At 46.7% G+C, this 18,095-nt stretch overlaps 1 protein-coding gene across 2 annotated transcripts in view; it reads left to right on the top strand.

Moving 5' to 3' along the window:
- LOC121598787 (probable glutathione peroxidase 2) overlaps positions 1–18,095 on the top strand; it is an 85,779-nt gene that overhangs the window by 9,213 nt on the left and 58,471 nt on the right. Inside the window, exons 2-3 of one of the 2 annotated variants that reach the window (XM_041926071.1) lie at positions 13,917–14,232; positions 14,381–17,042. The exons of the other annotated variant lie outside the window; for it this stretch is intronic. Of the exons in view, the coding sequence (XP_041782005.1) occupies positions 14,096–14,232; positions 14,381–15,878 (1,635 nt within the window). The 5' untranslated portion in view covers positions 13,917–14,095 and the 3' untranslated portion in view covers positions 15,879–17,042. Of the gene's footprint in view, positions 1–13,916; positions 14,233–14,380; positions 17,043–18,095 lie in introns of those variants that run through there. 2 annotated transcript variants of the gene reach the window in all.

Raw genomic sequence — 18,095 nt, 5'->3', positions numbered from 1 at the left:
TATTATTTTCAGACCTTCAAATCCCCCGCACTCCATCCCGCGCAGCTCGCCATGTTTTGATGGCATAAAAATTCTGAAATTAAATTTTACTTTCGCCCGCCCGATCGCCGGCTGCTTCGTATCCCGCAGCGACGCTGTATATTGCTGGCCTGCTGTAATTTCCCGTCAGTGCTTGTTCTTTCTTTGCTTGCCTCCGCCTCGACCTGTACAATGCTGCTGGATATTCTGACCGAAAAAAAAGACTGCATATAAATATCGGCCTGTTGGAAGGTTTTTGGTGGGTTTTGACTCCTGCTCGCCTGAAAGCGGGGACGGGGCACATTCAACCATCTCAGGTGTGGACACGGCAAAATGTTTCAATTGAAGCGAAAATGCCACCGAGAGCGAACGATATGAAAAAAAAAGAAAAAAATAAACACACACACACACACACACACACACACACACACACACACACACCCACACACACACACACACACACACACATAAATGCAAACCCGTCCACCAAATGCACACCGTTTCAGCGCTTGCCGAAAGGGGAAGGTGCGGGCCAGGTCTACTGGTTTGAAATTGTTTGCTGCGAAACTGAGCTGCTGCTGCCCGGACACGCCATTTTACATTCTCGCTGCTACAGAAGTAAAAAAAAGGTATACAAGCACTAGCCGTTAAACCACATCACAAAGCGAGAACACATTTCCACGGCGTGTGTGTTTGTGTGGTGGAGGGTCAATCGTGGCTGTTTGCAAAAAAGAAAAGAAAAGAAAGACAAAAAAACACATTTCTTCACCGTAGCACCGCGCGCTCGAAATGTAGCTGAGCCATGAATAAAAAATGAGCCCCCTGCTTTGCAATGGCTGTGTCCCCGCGGAAAGAAGAAAGTACAATCTGTGTGCTTGTGCATGTATCTGTGTGGATGTGTTGTGCATCGGTATTGGGCACGAGCTTCTCGGATTACAAGGCTGACGAAAAAAAAAAACGAAGACACAAACGGGATGAATTTTTTGCTTGTTGTAAAAGGTTGATTTTGTGTACGGTTGTGTTTTGTATTTAAATATTTCACACATATATTGGATTGTGCTTTTTGGTACCACTTTTCTTTTGCAATGGTTCACTGGCGTTGGGGTGCATCCGGCTGAGTTTTCTGTTTGCAACCGTCCAGGAACAGGTTGGGAAAGCGCAATAATATTTCACCAACCCCAAAAAGCCAAGACAATTTCAAGGGATTTTCAATGTCACAACAAGCACACGTACAAATAAAAACACACCCACAAACACACGTAAATACATGGGTTTGTTACATGCGGTTGGAAATCACACACACACATAACGAGCCCACAGGGCAGGGAAGAAATGGCCCTGCCCGGCTGGTGGCGGAGCTTAAAATGATGATCACGTACGCTAACGTCGACTGCAGCGACCTCTATCCATCGTGGCAGGTTATTGCTCCCTCGGCGGTTGAGGTTTCCGGCTTCATCTCTGTATCATCTCTCCCCCCTCCCACCAACCTGTAGGCATGTGGCACTCCTGGCCGCCTAATATTTGACATAATTTGAGCCGATCGTGCCGACGAAACTGCGCACGTAGGTTTGGTTCCGCCTCTGGTTTGCTTTAGCATACCGCAGCCGCTTATACGCCGCTAAGCAGCTGCTCGATCCTTTTTAGCCTCGGTGCCTTGCGGTGGTGTGCGGCGCGGCGGACGGCTAATATTTTGCTATGGTTTATTTTCGGTACGTGTTGTTCCGGGCGCGTCAGCAAACCGTCCACCGCTGGGGAAGGTTTGGCCGTGTGTGTGTGTGTGTGTGTGCGTGTGTGTGCGGCCATGTTTTATCGGAGTGGAAGCAAATAACATCCAAATCGGTCAATCGGCTGCTAATGGAAGTGAGCTTTTGTGTAGCTGTGTGGCTGAGTGTGTACATATGTGAGAAAATCGTCAGGAACAGTGTGTGAAGATTATGACTGCAGCAGCGAAGGTGGAGGAGGAGGAATAGAGGAGTGGGAGAAAGGGGGTAAACAAGTTTTTTTTTCTCCTCCCCACTAATGTCTGAGTGTGGCTCAGTGGTTTTTGCAAACAAAAAAATTACTGCACTAGAAGCCACTAAAAAGCTACATTTGTGGTGCGGATTGCATACCGTAAGGGGCTACCGTCCATCCTGTCCGCATTCGGACAGTCGGCTCGTCCATGGGCGAGCGGATAGTTTCGTCTGCAACAGCGATGTCAAACTCATTTGTCCTCGTGGGTCAAAATGCCACTGAAAATAGTAGCACGGACCGCAGCCTGACTTTTGCTACTGGCCTAACTTTCTCGATGGCGCCCACTTCTCGAACAGCTGATCAGTCTTGACCGCACTTGACCCTATTTCGCGACCGCTGTCGAACTTTATCCTAATTGGCCCTATTTTTGATAATCTAGCTGTTTCGCCTTTGGGGATATCTTTTTGTCCTTATCTGTTTTACAGCGCCATCTGGTGCTTTCCTCGTAAGTTATTCGAGCTGTCCTTGACAGCTCGTTGTTTTGATTAACATAACGGCTGCTGATCTACACGAGGTAGATATCGTGCCAACACCGTTATTCTCTTCCTGCCAAAATCCACAGAAATCTTCATTCATTATGGCGACCAAAATCAGAGTCATAAGCTCCTGTTATAAGTAATTGCTTAATTGGTCGCCAAGTGTCTTGATTGATGGCAATAAACAATAACAATAACAATAAAAAGAGTAATGTTCCAAAACTACATACATATGAGTAAGACTTTCGCTTTTATATGAGCTTGAAACTAAACCATAAGTTGTTTCTTTAAAGAATTATTCATCAATAATTTTTGTGCAAACAAATTTTGGTCATCGGAATGAGTTTAATATATTTGTAGGATAAACGGCCTACTCCGTACTGTGGACTGTATAGTGAGGGAAATTTACTCCCGAGCAAAAGCCGTGAAACTGGCTGGCGCCCCGATATAGGCCTCCGCTTTAATAACTATGAAACTTATTGAAGAGATCTTGCCACTCTCAATGGAGATCGAATTTTGCAGTAAGAGCAATTTTCACCCAAATCTTTAAAGGAAAATTTGGATAGATATATTAAGTGATAGATATAACAAGTATTTCTAACTAGTTTAATTGGCAAATTCTAGGGTGTTCTGATCAGGAGCCTGCGTGCTCTTTTAGCGATAGATATATTTTCTTCTACAATTCTCATTAAGTATGCACTATTCGAACTGGACTTTAGTGAAATGGGATTTCAGGTTAATGGGAAAATAGATGAAGTGCGTGTTGCCTCTGTGTGGGCGTTATTAATTCATTGCCTTACCTGGAGGGTGTGTTCTGCCTATCTCAAAATCCAACAATAATTTTCATTGATATCTTTTTAAACCATTTTACTAAAATTGAGCGGGATTGAATCCTTATTTTCGTCAAAATAACCATGTTTAGTTTTCATTCTATGACTATAACAGCTTTTGCAATTCTTATCATTTTATGCAAACATGCATAGAGAAAAGGTAGGAAAAACCCAGATAGGGCTTTATGACGATGCATGGTCTGGCAATTAGTAGAGAAACGTACGATGTTCTCGAAAATCTCTTCATATTTCAGGAGTCCTGAATTGACTGACGTGTACTTTAGAAGCAGAAATGCTTCTACAAATAAATTTTGGTTCAAGCGGTCGCGGGCCAAACCAACAAACCTCGCGGGTCACATTTGACCCTCGGGCTCAGTTTGACACCTCTGGTCTACAATAAGCACGCCACCATCGTGTTGCCATCGTAGATAAGTAACGTTCGTTGTTTTGCGAGATGGGTAAGGTTTGCATACATTCAGGCTGCATGCATGAGCTGCTGAGCAGCAAATGATTGCGACTCCCCGGGAAGCTGCTTTACCGTACCGGCGACGATTGTGTCTGAATGATGGAGCCAACTCGTTATGGGTTATGATGAATGGGGAGGAAATGGTGGACCGGGGGTACGGAGAAACTTCCTTCCACTCGACCAAAAACAGCCGGGTTGGCAAATGAAGCTCTAATTTTTTCAAGCCCGCGCACAAAACATTTCCTCCGGACAGAGACCCTACACCCCCCGACCGGATGGGATGGGACCTATCATCATCATTTGGGGAGGGGAAATTTCACCCCACGCCAATGGTTTCCCGCTTACCACGAGCCCCTTCAAAACCTGGAAGGTGTACACTACCGGGGAAGCTTTAAAGTTATGTCATCATTCCCAGTGTGCGTGTGTGTGCGATGCTATACCGACGAAGCGTCGGTATTGCGAAATGGCCTGCCGTCACCTGCTCTCAGCAAGACTCTCGACGTGGGTGGGGCGAGCAAATCCTCCGGAAACCTTTGCCAGCTTCGGTTTATTATGGTAGCACAGTTTTGGATGCTCCTGTTTCGGCCGTGATAAGAGTGAACGCTTCAGACGAACGCTGTCTCCGGGTTTCCTGTTGCGTGGGGGAATGGAATGGCACGGAGCGCCCGCAGTGGGTGAACGAGGGAAGGATGTTTAACATGGATAAAATGTGAGAGTGAATAAGCACGCCGGGAGATAGCGTGCATGGGGGAAATGGGAGAACAAGGGAGCGCAAGAGAGGAAAATCCCACGAAACAATGCTAATAGATCCGCTTTCATAATAGATCCGGCCGCCCGCTCGCTATCTCCACGTTCAGCTGATTCTCCCAAAACCGTTGCGCCCTGCGTGCGGAGATAGAGGGAATCCGCATGAGGGTTGGCGTGTGTGTGTGTGTGTGGGTGTGTATGTGTGTCTGTGGAAAACCCTCTTGCCGCGGAAAAATCGATCATACACTGGTGCTGACACCGCAACCGCCGGAGATAGTGTACTTCCTTTCCCACGTTTTTTTGGGCCGTCGTTTTGTTGCTGTTGCTGTTGTTGTTGTTGTTGAGGGAACAAGAGGTTAGCTGATGCTCAAAAACGCACCACCCACCCAATCCCTTCTCGTCCATTGTCCATTTCCACCCACAAACACACAAAGCTAAAGCGGACGTCCAATGAGTTCGAAGGAGGGCTCAAAAGCCCCTCGCAAAAAATAAAAATAAAAGAAAATAAAACAGCTCCTCAGAAAATCAATAATCATCCCCGAAAAGCCCACCCAGGTGGTGTCCCATTGCTGTGGCTGGGGCAAAGGGGCACGGGCAGCTGGCGGTGATGTACCTGCCGCTACCTTTGTACACCTTTAAGCTTACTTTTATTGCCGGCTTTTCGGTCGAATGGAGGCAAAATGGGAAGCAGAAAAGAGTCTTCTCAAACAGAAAAAAAAACAAACAAAAAATTGGATGTTGCAAAAACACTGAAGGAAAACTCTTGGACCACCACGACCTCCGCGATACACGCTTCCCTCGCTACATCATCCACGGGCAGTTGCTTGTAAGGAGCAGCAGCTTTCCAGGTCCGCTGATTAGTGGACCATGTTGTGTCACTGGGATCGCTCTCGATGACTCGTAGTTCGTTTCTCTGAGTGTTTGTGTGTGTGTGTGTGTGTCAAGATGTCAGCTTATTCTTTTCCAACCCCTCATCCCTGCAAGGCCACAAAGAAACGGTATAAGAAAAAAAAATCCGTTAACGGTATTGTCCGATCAATTGGGTCGAGCTTTTCGGAGGGCAGCGTTTTGGTTGTGTGTTCTTAACTTTGTCGTGGAAAGCGAAACGCTGCAGCCGAAAAATAAGGCAGAAAAGCGAGGGGAAGAAAACAGTAAACCAGAGCAACCTCTCAGGCCCCCAGTTCTTTTGTTGCGGCAGGGTGCTTCTGTCCGATTGTGTCCGTTGGAAGCTTACCGGTAGGGCTGGCGCAACAAATAAGCTACACTTGGGAAGCGGTGGGCCAACCGAGGGGGAGGGGGAAGGATTCAAAGAACAATAGAAGATGTTTTTCACCGACCAGTTCCCTGGGGGGGGGGGGGGAAGGAAAGGTACAAGATTGACGAATGATGATGATTGAGAATTGCGAATTGGAGAGGAGAGGACACATAACGTGTCGCCGATTCCATCTCGTCTGTGCTGCATCCGATCCGGCTGGTTGGTGTTGGTTTCTTTCTTCTCTTCTGTCCCTGGTGGGTGCTAAATAGTGATGGAAAAAATGAAGTTTTGGTCGAAATCGATTCCGACCAGCTTCGAATGTTTGTGGAATCGATTCCGGATAGTGGGTCCGGAATCAGCTTCCAGAATCGGTTCCGGAATTGGCTCCGGAATCAGCTCTGAAATCAGCTCTGGAATCGGCTCTATAATTGGCCCTGGAATCGGATTCGGACTCGGATTCGGAACTGGAATCGAATCCGGAATCGGCTCCAGAATTTCCATTAGAATAAATCGTTCTCAAGTACATTGCAGCATGCATTGAAGGTTTAGTTTTTAGTGCATTTTCGGTCAGTTTTGAAACGCACCGATAACCTTAAAACGAGTTCCAAAGCAATTGGATTAAAAACCAAAAGAATCTGAGAACAAGGGCGTTATATTATGATCTCCCAAATGTTGATTTCTGGTCAAATTGATGTAAATTTTATAAATTGCATTGTATTAATTCATTCCTTTATTTAACAAATAATAACACACTCCATTAAATTTATCTGGCATGTCCCATGCTCATAGTTCACAACGAATGCTATGGAGATTTTCGAGCCAACTCCGAATCTAGAGCCGATTCTGAATCCGGAACCGATTCTGATAACAGAGCGATACTGGAAACAAGATTGATTCTGCAGACGGAATCGTAATCAGGTAGTTCCGATTCCGAGCTCTCATCACTAGCGCTGAACGGCACGAGTCGGTTCACGCTGAAGATGGAGCCATTAGGGGGAGGGAACATGTCACAACAGGCCGATGGGAAACATGTACGCCAACAGGCAAGGGAAGATGATGATGATGAGCCACTAATGGTGATGTTATCGAGCAGAAGAAATGAAAAAAAAAAAAACACTCACACACACACACTTAATCAAGAAATAAATAATTTAGCTTAATAAGTTAACGCTAAGCCGTATCTGGGAGCAGCGAATATGTCTTTCTGGCGGCCGTCCCCAGTAAACTCGTAAAAAGTGTAGAATCAAACCCGAGACGAATGATTCCTTCCATTTTGTGGTTCATAAAAATCAAAAGCAGTTTAGCCGCAATTTTACCGTCCTTAGAATTGCAAATGGTTCTATTACCCGGCAGCCAGGCAGTCCGTAAACGTTACGGCTAGTCAAATGAAAAGAAAGAAGAACAAAAATGAATTGCGCTTGAAATCCACTAAACCCAGCAGCCCAGCCAAGGGAAATAAAGCGCCCGGGCTTCTGCGCTGGATGGATCGTTGACGTTGGTGCTGGGGCACAGCGCGAGAGTGCTTGCTGCCTTGCTACGCTTGTCTCAAACCTTCGCCTGCCACTTTGCTACCTTCGCTTACGGTGTAGTGCATCATTACGGGAAGCAGCACTCACCGGGAATGGGCGAAAAGAGCGAAAAACAACCAGCAAGCGCTCCACTCCGAGAGTTCGCACTCGTCGCATCGGTTCTGCGCTTTACCCACAACGCACAGCGCTCGTTCAGCTCAACCAGTGTGCAGTCGTTTCGCCGATGTACTCCGTGCGCGATTATGCGATTACCTTCGTCGGCTGGCCCTCGAGAGACTTGGAAAACCGGGCACGGTGCACGAAGGTACAAATCGTTCACCGGGAGTATCCGGGAGCTGGGCTGGGACCACGGGATGCATCATGGATGACGAGCAAGTCGATTGCGATTGACGACGTGGCACGACGTGGCTTTGTTGTTTGGTTCTTTGCCCGCTCTACCGGTCCTGCTGTGTGCTCTGTGTGAGGCTTTTGAAGAGCAGAATGTTATGCGTGTGCTGCTCGCGGGGAGGCCGCTTTTATTGGGCGCTCAATGGCAATGGCAGCGTGATGCTGGGTGGAACGAATCAATTGTTTTTTTGAAGTTGAAGTATGAAGTATTTATGTGATGTCGAACCGATTGTCGATTGTCGAGCTTTTGCAGCTCTCTGTGCCTCTTCGTGAGGCAAGACACAACTAAACAGAGTGGTTTTGTAACGTGGATTGCATATTTTACGGGGCATTTTTGCGGCAGGGTGACCTTTGTGAACGACTAGTAGGCAATCTATTTGCAATTTTTATACGGCTTTCCTGACAAGATGATGATGTATAACCCCGCTTCGAGAGGCCGCTACATATGTTGAATATAATAAATAAATAAATGGTATTTAGTGAGCTTTTTGTGTTTAAAAGCTTGTTTCTTCCGGTTAGCGATGGAATATGGTTTGCAGAATAGATCCATATGGCTGCCATGCATCGGTGGCTGCCATCGGTTGAATACTAAATAAAGAAATCTTGTACCACATATTGCATACTGTAAGGCTAGCTTAGAGAAAATATATAAGTACGCTTTAAGGCAGGGGTCTCCAAACTACGGCCCGCGGCCCCCATGCGGCCCTCAAGAGCTTATAATGCGGCCCACGATGACTTTGGCAGAATTAAAATAAATATTACGTTATTTTGACTTTATCAAATAAAATTGTATTTTTTACTTTTCTTAGACAAAAATCAGGCTTTAGTAACACGAAGCTGTACAAGTATCGTTAGTATATTGTTATAAGGACGAGATTTAATCGTTTACTCATCAGTTAAAGGTAGCGTCATATGGCTCTCAATATAGTTATTTTTGAACCAATGCGGCCTGCGAGCTGAAAAGCTTGGAGGCCCCTGCTTTAAGGTATCCCATATCGGCTCTGGAATTGATCTTGACCCTATGCCAGTCTGGGAACTGCTCCAAAACCCTGTAATTGATCCCGAACCCATATCAGCACTTACACTGAACCTATGCTGGTCCTTGTTTTTCATCGGTAGTATAGTCAACAACTTAACAAAATGTCCGTCCTGCGTTCAAGCCTCGTATGGACCGTCACCCTAAGCCTGGATTGACTATCCGGCTGCGTGGTACTTAATAAGTCTTGAAAGCCTGTATAGACCGGCATACCCCGTTACCCCTAAAAGAAGGTTGTTTGTTGCAGTAACTCTTTTGCAGAAATGTTGCTGCAACGGATTCATACATCTGGATCCACAGTGGCGGCCACCTAAAGTCTTCTGACATTGAGTCTTCCTGGAATGTTCTTTCCATGTTCCACTTATCACTTTGAGTGCTAGAACATTTTTGTTTGTTTTTGTTACCTCCAAGATAATATCTGGGGTTTTTAATAACTTTCAGAAGCGTGCAACGGATGTTTTAAACCACAACGCAAATTTTATGTAATTTTTAACTCCAAGGGGCACATCAAGAGAAACTGAATGAAAATCTATGCAGATCCGGGGACTGATTCCAAACCCATGTTGGTTCTGAAATTTAATAGAATTAATACTACAGCTAGAATTGATTCCAATCCCAGACAGGTGTTTGAATTAGTGACGAACTTACTCTGGCCCTGGAATTGATCCTGACACCATGCCGGTTGTGGAATTGATTCTGATCACATCCCTGACCTGGAATTGATTCTGAACCCATAACAGAACTTTCCTTGAATACTTACTTACTTATCCGGCAGTACAACCGCTTTGCGGTCTTGGCCTGCCTCAGGAGTGTCCGAAACCGCTCACGGTCTCGCGCCTTCGTCTGCCAGTCCGTTATCCCGGCCTTAATGGCGGACGCCACCGGAGCCAGGCGAGCTTTATACGCTGTACGACAGTGAGGTCGCCGTACATCTCGTATAGCTCGTCATTATAGCGGCTCCTCCATTGTCCTTCCACACATACGGGGCCAAGTATCCTTCTGAGCATCTTCCTCTCGAACGCGGCTAAGAGGGTTTCGTCAGATTTGGACAGTGTCCATGTCTCAGAGGCGTATGTGAGTACTGGTACTATATAGGTACTATATAGTCCCAGCTTCGTCCGTCGCGACAGGTTCTTTGAGGTAAACTGCTTTTTCAGGCTGTAGAATGACCGGTTGGCAGCCAGCATCCTTGCGCGCAACTCAGCTTCCATGCTGTTGTCGTTGCTGACCTTTGACCCAAGATAGGTGAATTGTGGGACGACTTCAAAAGTGCGTTCACCTATCTGTACGTCACGCCTACGTAGATTCGGATTATTTATTGGTAGGTCCGCTGATGTTGCCACCATCAGTTTGGTCTTTGCCTCGTTTATCTGCAATCCGAGGCTCTCTGCCGCCTGCTCAATCCCTTGGTAGGCTTCTGCTACATAGGAGAGCCGCAGACCAATGATGTCTATATCATCAGCGTATGCCAGGATCTGGGTTGACTTATAGAAGATGGTTCCCGTAGTCTCCACCCTCGAGTCACGGATGGCCCTCTCTAGCGCCAGGTTGAATAAGAGACAAGCAAGCCCGTCCCCCTGGCGCAGACCCTTGGTGGTAGCAAAAGGTCCTGAGAGTTTTCCATCCACCCTCACCTGGCATGTGACGTTGGTCATAGTCATTCTAACTAGCCTTATCAGTTTGGCCGGGATTCCAAAAGAGCTCATAGCGTCATAAAGTTTTACCCTGGCTATGCTATCATATGCGGCTTTGAAGTCAATGAAGAGATGGTATGTGTCGTGTCTGTATTCAGCCATCTTCTCCAAGATCTGCCGCATGGTGAAGATCTGATCAGTGGTTGATTTTCCGTTTCGGAATCCTCTTTGATAGTTTCCGACTATCTCTTCGACGTGCGGGACAAGGCGATCCTGAAGGATCAGGGAGAATATTTTATAGGCGGTATTCAACACCGTAATACCCCTGTAGTTGTTGCAGTCCAACCTATCTCCCTTCTTGTATATGGGGTAGATGATGCCGAGATTCCAATCACAAGGCATCGATTCGCTATCCCACACCTCAGTAACAATTTGATGAATCTCGTTTTCTAGTCGTGCACCTCCATTCTTGACCAGTTCGGCTGCAATTCCGTCGGTTCCGGGTGCCTTGTTATTTTTCAGCCGACGGATAGCCTTTCGTGTTTCTTCTATGCTAGGTGGCAGTAGCATGTCATCATCTGCTAGTGGCGCTTCTAGCTGTTCGCTAAACTGGTCATTGAGTAGTTCATCAAAGTACTGAGCCCATCGCGAGAGGACCTCTGGCTGGTTACTGACCAGATCTCCATCCTTGTTGCGACAGCAGGTTACCTTAGGTACAACGTTGTTTCGGTGACCTGCTATCGCTTGGTAAAACTTTCGTGTCGGTCCGTACGCCTCTCTGGTTTGCTCGAGTTCCCGCATGTTTTGCTCTTCCAAAGCATGCTTCTTGGAGCGGTGAACTCTTTTCTCTTCGCGTCTGAGCCGTGAATATTCCTCTGCGCATGCCCGCGTTCTATGCCGTTGCTGCATTGCTCGGTATGCAGTATTCTTACGTTCGGTCACTTGTCTGCATTCATCGTCGAACCAGCCAGATTTGGTGTTGCCACGACGTGGTGGCAGTATATTTCTTGCACAGTTTATTATTTTTGTTTTTAGAGCGTTCCACCTCTCGCTCGTAGTTTCATAACTGTTTTCTGGTAGTAGAGACTCGTCTAAAGCGGCTTTGAATTCCTGTTGGACAGTAATGTCCCTTAGAGAGTCCGTGTTGAGCCGAGGCTGCGTGTTTTCTCCGCCCCCATTGGTGCGGGGGCGGGCGATTCTACAACGTATCACTAAGCCAACCAAGTAGTGATCGGAATCGATATTGGCTCCTCGATAAGTTCTGACGTTTAACAGGCTCGACTGTCGTCGGCGGCTTATTAACACGTGGTCGATCTGATTGAAGGATTCGCCATCCGGGTGCGCCCACGTCATTTTGTGGATGTCCCTCCGCGCAAATTTGGTACTTCCTACAACCAGATTGTTCGCTGCGGCGAACTGGACCAATCTACTACCATTATCGTTACTGTGCTCATGCAGACTGTGACAGCCAGTGTATTGGCGGTACATTGGCTCCCTACCGACTTTTGCGTTGAAGTCCCCCAGGATGATTTTGAGGTCATGCCTGGGGCACGCATCTATAGTTCTAGCGAGGCGGCCGTAAAAAAGGTCCTTCTCCTCTTCCTCTTTATCTTCGGTAGGGGCGTGAACGTTTATGAGGCTTATATTAAAAAATTTGCCTCGCATGCGCAGGGTGCATAGCCTATCGTTTATAGCCTTGAAATCCATGATTGCGGGTTTCAACCGGGGACCTACGGCGAAACCCGTTCCGAGCACGCGGTGGCGGTCGTGGCAGCTGTAGTAAATGTCGTAGCAATGCTTACCACGCCTGTTCTGCACACCGTTCCCTAGCCACCGAATCTCTTGTAGAGCTACGAGGTCCATGCTCAGTGTGGCTAGGGCGTCATCAAGTTTTTTCAAGGCTCCGGCTTCGCTTAGAGTGCGTACGTTCCATGAGCCCATTTTTAGAGTAGTCCGGGGGCATTGCGTAGGGTCGATATCGTTGAATCCGTTTCGTAACTTCCTGTTGCTTTCCGTAGTCGATTGTTCCATGGGACTGGGTGACTGGCCCCGCGCCCACGTGACCGTTTTGTTTAGCATCGGGTTGCCCCCCCGACGTTCAGGCAACCGGTTTCCCGGGATACCCACCCCCCTTCTGGTTAGCCATATGCCACCATCCGCCCAAGGGGTTGGGTCAAGCCCGTGTACCCAAGCTTGGATATGTGATGACACATGTTACCACTCTGCACGACGAGGACGTGTCGGAATAGGAGTTGGATGGGAGAGCCTGTATTATCCCTCAAAGGGGCTTCGGATCCCATCCCATTACAGAGCTACTTCCCTTGAATATACGTACCAATACTGGAACTGATGCCAAACCCATACTGGTCCTTGAACTTATTAAAATTGCCTATCGGTGGTATGTCTGAAACTGATCCTGACCCCATTCTGGTCCCTGATACTGTTGCCTTTTTAATTCGTCTCTAGAAATAGTACCAAAATCTGTCTCAGTCAAAGAACCATCCAGTCCAGTGGTCTCCTATTTATTTTTTTTATCGGCGGGTCCAGCGATACTATCATCCAAGTCGGACGACTTAACACCATGCCCTTTGTGGGTTCAAGCCTTGCAAGGACCGCTGTCCTACACAAGGATTTAATATCTGACTGCGTGGTTCTTTAATAAAACGTCTATAAAGCCTGTGTAGACCAGTATGATGTGTTATCTCTGTGAGAACATTATTTGTTGCAGTAAATTTTTTAAAGAAATGTTGCCGGACCTACAGTGGCAGCCACCTAAAGTAGGATACATATCTTCTGACTTTGAGGTTTGCTGTACAGTTCCTTGGATTATTTATTTCAGAATCCTTGCTTTAAACGTCGTAGATGACTTTCTTTATCAAATCTTGAAATACCACGCATTAATGTATATACAGGCTGAACTTACTGATTGAACTTCGATTGACCTCCAACTATTGAATATGTGCTTTTTTGTTGCCATGATTTTTCATACAATTGTCTTAACAGATCTTGAGATTTTTGTTAATCTTTCAAACCCCAGTTTTCTATACAAACGCATGCTTTTTAGTTGAACTACCAGCAAACTATTGAGTGTTTAACAAAAAAAGGGTTAATCTATTGAGTTTTAACTGTAATTTGCATTACATTTTCTCCTAACCTTTCCAAACATTGAAAACTAAGTCGGCGTTGCGTTTTCCATAACCAAAGCGGTTGCCATTGTAGGGATGTGAACTAAACAAAAGATATCCAAGCAACCGCTGGAAAGTAAAGCTGATCAGTCTTTAGTTTTTTAGTATTATTTAGACTAGAATTTTATGTTCATCGTTAGGAAATCAATGACACCATAGAGAATACGCCAGAAGCTATGTAATGTTTTTAACAATATGATCCTATTACCAAATACTCAAAGAGCAAAGCTTGTTACTTTTTCCATCTGTTTCAGTGAATTGTCTAACCGCCAATATTAAAAAAATCCGTCCAAATGTTAAATTCTTCTTTCCTTCCGTTCTTTTTCACACACCCGCAAAGGTTTCGAAAAGCTCCCTGCTCCTTCCCTCCACCTGAAATGTCATTCGCGGTAACCGAAACGAACTAGGGAGAGCGTGTGCGTTTGAAAGCGTTCGCCGTTGTTGAAAGTGCCTGCTGTGCCGGTACGAAGCAGTATTAGGTTGCGATCTGAGCCCCTGTCTCCCCTCTCCCGCTCCACGATGGATAACTTCGAGCGCATACTGGTCGATGTCGACTGCAGCCGGTACGAGGAGGACGCCTTTTCGCTGCTGGACAAATCGCGCGACGTCAACATTGTGCGCGACCTGCGCTCCTCCACCGTGTCCGCGTTTGATCAGTAAGTGTGCCACTGTGTGCTAACCGATGGGTGTGGTTGCAACCGCTCTAACCGATTCCCTGCTGCTCTGTACCCGTACCCGTGCGTACTGCTCTCACGATCTATTTACTATTTGAACTCCCTTTCTCGAACCAAATCTTAACAAAAGAACGAGCTTCCCCCAGCTGAACATCTCCTCCCGGACGCAGCTCAAGCAGCAGCTGTTTCGCGAGCAGATCAAAAACAGCGAGACGGGCCCGCGGTCGATGGTTACCTCGCCCGGGCCGCCCGTCCTGTCCGTCCGGCTGCCGCTCGAAAACATCGACATCGAGCTGCCGAAGAAGGTGCTGCAGGTGGAGACGCGGCTCGAAAACCCGACCCGCTACCACGTGATCCAGAAGCAGAAGACGCAGGTGCGCGAGTACGTGACCGCCGCCCTCAAGCTCACCAAGCAGAACCTGGTGCGGGAGTCGTGCCGGCACACGCGGCTCATGATACTGGGAAGGTTGTACGATTCGTTCATCAGTACGAAGCCGGCGAGCGCGGGCAGCGGTGGAGCCGGTTCGCAGACTGCCCCAGTGCCTGGAGCGGGCGGTGGTGTCACTCCCGCCAACGGGGTCTCGCTTGGTCCAACCGCCGCCCCGAACGGACCGGGCAAGGCAATGGGCAGCATGGTGGTCGGTGGTGCGCCGGCGGTGACCGCCGGGTCCGCCCAGTCGTCCGGTACGCCCTCCGCCACGCCCACGATCGAGCAGCAGCAGGAGTGGCGGCTGGAGATGAAGCTGTCCTGCCGGTTCGGCAACAAGCTGTACCAAACGTTCGTGGACGAGTTCGACTACGTGCGCGACCTGCTCGGGCTGATCCGGTTCGAGATACCGAAGTGGGTGTTCGTGGTGTCGGAGTTTGAGGACGAGATATCGTCGTACGAGTGCAACCGGGCGGCCCGGGCGGCACAGCAGGCGGCCGTCGCTGCCGTCGCCGCCGATCAGGAGTTCCTGGTGCGGCCCGGTCTGGCCGGCGAGAAGGGCTCCAAGCACGAGAAGTTCATCGAGCCGGAGGTGCGCGATCGCATCAAGAAGGACAATCACAACTGCAGTAGGTATTTGTGGCGCGCCACGGGGCCTCGGTGGTCCACGGCGCTATCGAACCGTCAGGGAGCATTGTATGGGGGTTTTGCCGGGCTGCTGCTGCTAACGTATTTGTGCCGTGCCGTGAGTTGGCACGTGCATCCGCCATTTGAAGCTAATGTGATGATCGAAACGGTTGTGCAGGTTTTTCGTTTTCCTGCCAAGAGCTCATCCAGAGCCTGTTCATATTGCGTATGTCATCTTGTTTTTTTTTTGTGTTTAAATAACTCTTACCAAACATTATCACCTAATGCTCGTAGCGGCCGGCCGAAAATTTCTTTCCCCGGCAAGCGGTGTGCCTCTTTTTTGTTTTCCTTTCATTTTCCCATTTCTCTTGAGGTGGCAAAACGGGGCGGTCGTCACTCCAGCGGGTCGTCTCCATCTTCAAGCGCCAGCGCACGCTTTCCTCCCAAACCAGTTTGTCTGACCCGCCCGGCCCGGGCTCGTCGTAGCGGTCGCTATTCAACCCCAAACTCCATCGGCCGCGATATCGTTTCCTGTAAATGGTTACAGCAACCAGCACTCGCTCTATATGGATAAAGATAACCTCAAAGCAAACAAAACGTGCGGTTGTTTATTTCTATTGATGGGCCCGGTTCGTTCACGCAAGGCAAGGCACGCAAGTGCGACCGAAAAAAAAAGAAACAAACGTGGTTGATCTGTTATCTGTTCACTCTACTTCACCCCCGCCGCTTTCCACCATTATTGCTGCCTATTGTTGAAGTGTGTGTGTGTTTTTTTCTTTTTGCATCTAAGCCTCCACCATCTCCTGGTATTCTTCGGTATCGTGTTTCCTGGCATTTTTCAGTAGAAAGTTTCGCCCGAATCTTGTCGAGTGCCACGGCTCGCGCTGAACGTTTGCGACGATTGGTAAGGGAAAAGTGGGGCAAATCGGGCATGTTAAGCAGTTTACTGAGTATTCCTTTGAATATGCCACAAAACACAAATTATTCTTACACTATTGCATGCCTCCATCATTTATCTATCGTTTAAAATGGCCACATAACCCGAAAATGACTTAAACACATGAAAAAAGTGTAAAATAAAAGTTTGATGTTTTACGAGATGCTATTTTGACATGCGGGGTAAAATGGATATAACCCTGGAGCAAAATGGACATTTGTAAACAAACTGTAAAACGTCAAAACACTGGGGCAATATGGGCCACAACAACTGCGACTTAGGTAATGGTCTATGCTTTTGCGCAGGTTTTGTAAAATGCATTCTCGTTCTATCTTTTGTTTTGCTGTTTAGGAAAGCCCTTAAAACTCTTCCAAAAATATGTTATCAAAAGTAAAATAGTTTTTACGCGTTTCAATCTACAAAATCGAATATTTTAAAGATGTGCCTGTTACCATTATTGTGGGGACAAATACAACACCATAGCCTCACTCACCAAGCGCTATACGTCGAAAACATCTGCCCATTTTGCCCCACGTGAAGCATTTTTATATTTTTTTGTTTTATTAGTAAAAATTAATAGCATTGCTTTCTTCGGACAAATTGTATAGAAATATCATATCTGAAAAAATATGAATCGTGAATCGAAAGTATAACGATGGCTGATACCTATATTAGCATCCTTAATGAATACTTTGAGTTATTTCTTAAAAAGACGGGGCTTGAAAACTAAAAACATGTTAATACAGGCCTACATGCCAACACACATAATCAGTAAATAAAAAAAAATCAGCTCGTATCAAATAAAACACCTTTAATGACCTCCACGAGTTCCAAATTTTGGTACCATCCAGAGTTTGTGACCGATTCTCGGTGCGAGAGTGCGAGATACAACTGGCGTAACAAACAAATAAATTTAAATTTAAAGCTCTGGGTAGTGCTTGAGAAGGACCAGATGCAAAAACTAGCTGCAGAACTAGAGAAACCTTTAAAAATTAAAAAGAAAAACACGCCAAAGATCCTCAAACATGTAGAGAATGCCAGAGAAATGCATACACATTATAAGTTTGTTGTTATATTTGTACAGAAAATATTTTCTGTAGAATGAATAAAGTGGGCACTTAATTTTATCTCAGCGATCACAGCAGTTTTGACTAATTTTGGATAACATTTTTTTTAAAATCAAACTACGCATTTTTGCTAGGGTTTGATGCTGCATCGCGTACAATGTTTCAAAAAATAAAAAATATAGCTTATTTTAGAAGTGGCAAAAATTACATCAATATGCTACTAAATCTTATTTTGCATTTTTCTTGGTTATTTGTTATTAAAGGGCCATACATCTTACATGCTGTTCAAAGAACACATTTTGAGCCTTGGAATGTGTTCTTGAAGTGAAAAATGCTTAAATAAAGGTGCCCAATTCGCCCCACATGCCCATTGTGCCCCGCTTAACGGTGCGCAGTGTCGTACCGTTCAAGTGCTGCTGTGCTATGAGCGGCTAGGGGCAGGAGCGGAGCCGTAGAAAACATGACAAAATACTTGGCTCTTAACCTCGTTGCGCTGGCGGAAAAGGACGACGGTGGGTTTTTTCATACGAACGAGTGAAAAATTAGACAACAGCTTGCAAAACTGGCTGAAAGTTCGAGATGAAACATTGGAATGTAAATATACGCTTTACGATGTTTGCCCAGTTCCCATGGCCCAACTTTCCGTGCCGGGCGTGTCTGGGAATTTTCTTCCACTTTTCCGGCCTTTTTTTTGTTTTGGTTCAATCGATTCCACATGCAAACTTTGGCGCGCAAAGTGCGTAATTTCAAGGAAGAAACGAACCAATAGAGACAATCGACCAAAGGG

Source organism: Anopheles merus, chromosome X (assembly GCF_017562075.2).
Source record: "Anopheles merus strain MAF chromosome X, AmerM5.1, whole genome shotgun sequence".
NCBI lineage: Eukaryota > Metazoa > Arthropoda > Insecta > Diptera > Culicidae > Anopheles > Anopheles merus.
This window is presented reverse-complemented; position numbering and strand designations above follow the sequence as displayed.